We start from the raw sequence: 2,521 nt of genomic DNA, 5'->3' as shown, positions 1-2,521 counted from the left end.
TGAGCCAAAATCATCACAATTAAAAGAACCAAAGACTTAAACTACTTCAGTCTGTGTGCATTGAATTTATTTAATACACGAGTTTCACAATTTGATTTGAATTACTGAAATAAATGAACTTTTCCATGACATTCTAATTTATTGAGATGCACCTGTAGATAATGATTTAAATGGTTCCTGAGCACTCGTCTGGGGTTAGTGTAAATGCCCATCTTACTGTACACTGTCACGCTTATTGCATGGCTACTTTGCTAAATAAATAAATAATTGGAAATGAAATACTGATCAGAACTGAAAATACTTCACTTAAGTGAGAGGAAAGAGACCATAAGAGTTCTGAGAGCTAAAAGTAGCAGCGAAGGAGTTAATGGACAAATGTACAGTTTAGCGGTCATTCAAAACATTTTGACCACACAATGACCGATCAGAATTGAGTATTTCATAAAGCTGTGCAATATTTTGCATCAATACCACAGTTTAAATCCTAGTATAGCTATATACAGTATGGAAGCTTTTTCCCCACAATGATAAAACAAATGGTAATTGCCACTTTTTCTCTCACAATTCTCTGAAAAAAATACATATAAACTTACAGTTCTGAGAAGAAAATTGTCAGTTGTGAGATGTAAACTTGTAATTGCAAAGAATAAAGTCAATTGTGAGAAAAAAATAGCAATTTTTAATTTTTTTTTACTCTGTTAGAAATAAAACTGTTATGACTTTATACCTCGCAATTATTTTTCTCAGAATTGTGAGTTTATATCTAGAAATTTTAAGATCTTCCAAAAAAAAAAAAAAGATTTGCAAGAAAAAGTTGCAATTACCTTCTCTTTTGTTTTTTAAACCACAACAGTTATTCTAACCCAGCAACTCTTTAATTATGCATTTACTTAAGGTAGAAAGTTAGTCCTATGGACATTTTATTGCACTCAAATATATCTCTACTTTCATAATATAACTAACAGCCTAAGTTTCCAACTTTAAACATCCAACAACATATGTACCTCATCAAATAACTACATTGTAAAATAATTATTAATGCATTAAGTACAACAGTTAAAAAATCCCTGTACCCTGTATTGCAATAAAAACATTTAAAATTTGATATTAATATTGCATGAAACATTTGGTCTTGGTTTGGCTTTATGTAACATTAATTGCGGTTAAGCTGGTACCACTTCTGAGCATTTAAGGCACGTATTTCCAATGTTAATGAGGTAAAAGACTTCTTAAAGTGTACGTAAACACTGTCATCAGTGGTTTCTCTTGCTGTTAGATCAGTCCGTCCCTTTATGCATCAGTGCTGTTTGCCCAGGTGTCTCCTGTTGACTGCTCTGTCACCGTATTTGGTGAGGCTGTGGCTTCCGCACGGAGTCTCCGGTAATCCGTGTGGAAAAAGCCAACAAAGCAGCAGGTGCCCAGAGTACACAGGCCTGCCAACACCAGCACTGGCACTGTGTGTGTGTGTGTGTGTGTGTGCATTTAGGATAAAGAGCAAGAGAGAGAGAAACAAATTAATGCCTGGAGTTCAGCCCAACTCTATCATTAACTCATCAAGGCATCAAGTGACCAGGAAAAGCCGGAAGGCTGGATTAATTTGGACGTGTTCCCATTTTGAACATTTTCACTACCCACATTGGATTCAGTTTATGTGGAAAGTAGATGTGAAACTAGTGCACTAACCATCCACACTAGACTTGCAAAGCATGGTGGGAGTCGTGACACGGTGAAGGGAGGAAACTATTCGCCACTAGAATAAAGCCATGCTTTTTACCACTTACTGCACAGCGCACTGCATACTATCAGTTAATACCTAGTATGTGAAATATTTCAAATAAGTGCAATACTCACCTGTCCAGCTCAAATTGGCATCTGCTCCAGTAGCACATACAGATAATGGAGAATCTGCCATTGGTTTGGCCAGAGCTTGTAGCAGGAGCAGATAAAGGGCGGCCTGAATTTGTCTGATTAAACATCACATGAAACACATCAGTAAAGTCTATAAGATGGTAATAAGCTTAAAGGAATAGTTCTCACCCTCAGGCCATCCAAGATGTAAATAAGTTTGTTTCTTACGGTGGCCGAGAAGTGCAGAGCAAATCACAATTCTGAAAACAAAATAACAAATTACAAACGCAAATGCAAGTTTAAAAAACTAAATAAAAATTCAGAAAGCACAACAACAATTCAGAAAACATTATAACAAGTCAGAAAACACAATGACAAATTCGAAAACAAAATAACAAGTCAGAAAACACAACGACAAATCCGAAAACAAATTTACAAGTCAGAAAACACAACGACAAATCCGAAAACAAATAAAAGGTAGGTATAGTTTATGAGACAGCGCCATTGGTTTGGGATTACCCACCGCTGACTGGACGAGACATCTGTCAACCAACGTATACAGGAAAAACCAGCCGAAGAACAGCAGAGTCGTCGTAGAAAGTTCGGAGATGGTATTAAAGTAGCTCAGTTTAAATGTATTGTATGAATTGCCCTCACTCTGGAATAAAAAATA

At 36.1% G+C, this 2,521-nt stretch overlaps 1 protein-coding gene across 1 annotated transcript in view; it reads right to left on the bottom strand.

Moving 5' to 3' along the window:
* Window positions 1-1,069: 1,069 nt before the first annotated feature.
* The window catches only part of LOC107750377 (major facilitator superfamily domain-containing protein 7-like), a 5,555-nt gene continuing 4,103 nt past the window's right edge, over window positions 1,070-2,521 (bottom strand). Inside the window, exons 4-5 of the mRNA XM_016565744.1 lie at window positions 1,852-1,964; window positions 1,070-1,454 (exon numbers count right to left, since the gene is read on the bottom strand). Of these exons, the coding sequence (XP_016421230.1) occupies window positions 1,291-1,454; window positions 1,852-1,964 (277 nt within the window). The 3' untranslated portion in view covers window positions 1,070-1,290. The remainder of the gene's footprint in view (window positions 1,455-1,851; window positions 1,965-2,521) is intronic.

The sequence above is a fragment of the Sinocyclocheilus rhinocerous genome, unplaced genomic scaffold (assembly GCF_001515625.1).
Source record: "Sinocyclocheilus rhinocerous isolate Xijiao unplaced genomic scaffold, SAMN03320098_v1.1 scaffold1053, whole genome shotgun sequence".
Taxonomy (NCBI): Eukaryota; Metazoa; Chordata; class Actinopteri; order Cypriniformes; family Cyprinidae; genus Sinocyclocheilus; species Sinocyclocheilus rhinocerous.
Note: the sequence above shows the minus strand (reverse complement) of the source record. Positions and strands in the feature narration are given on the sequence as shown.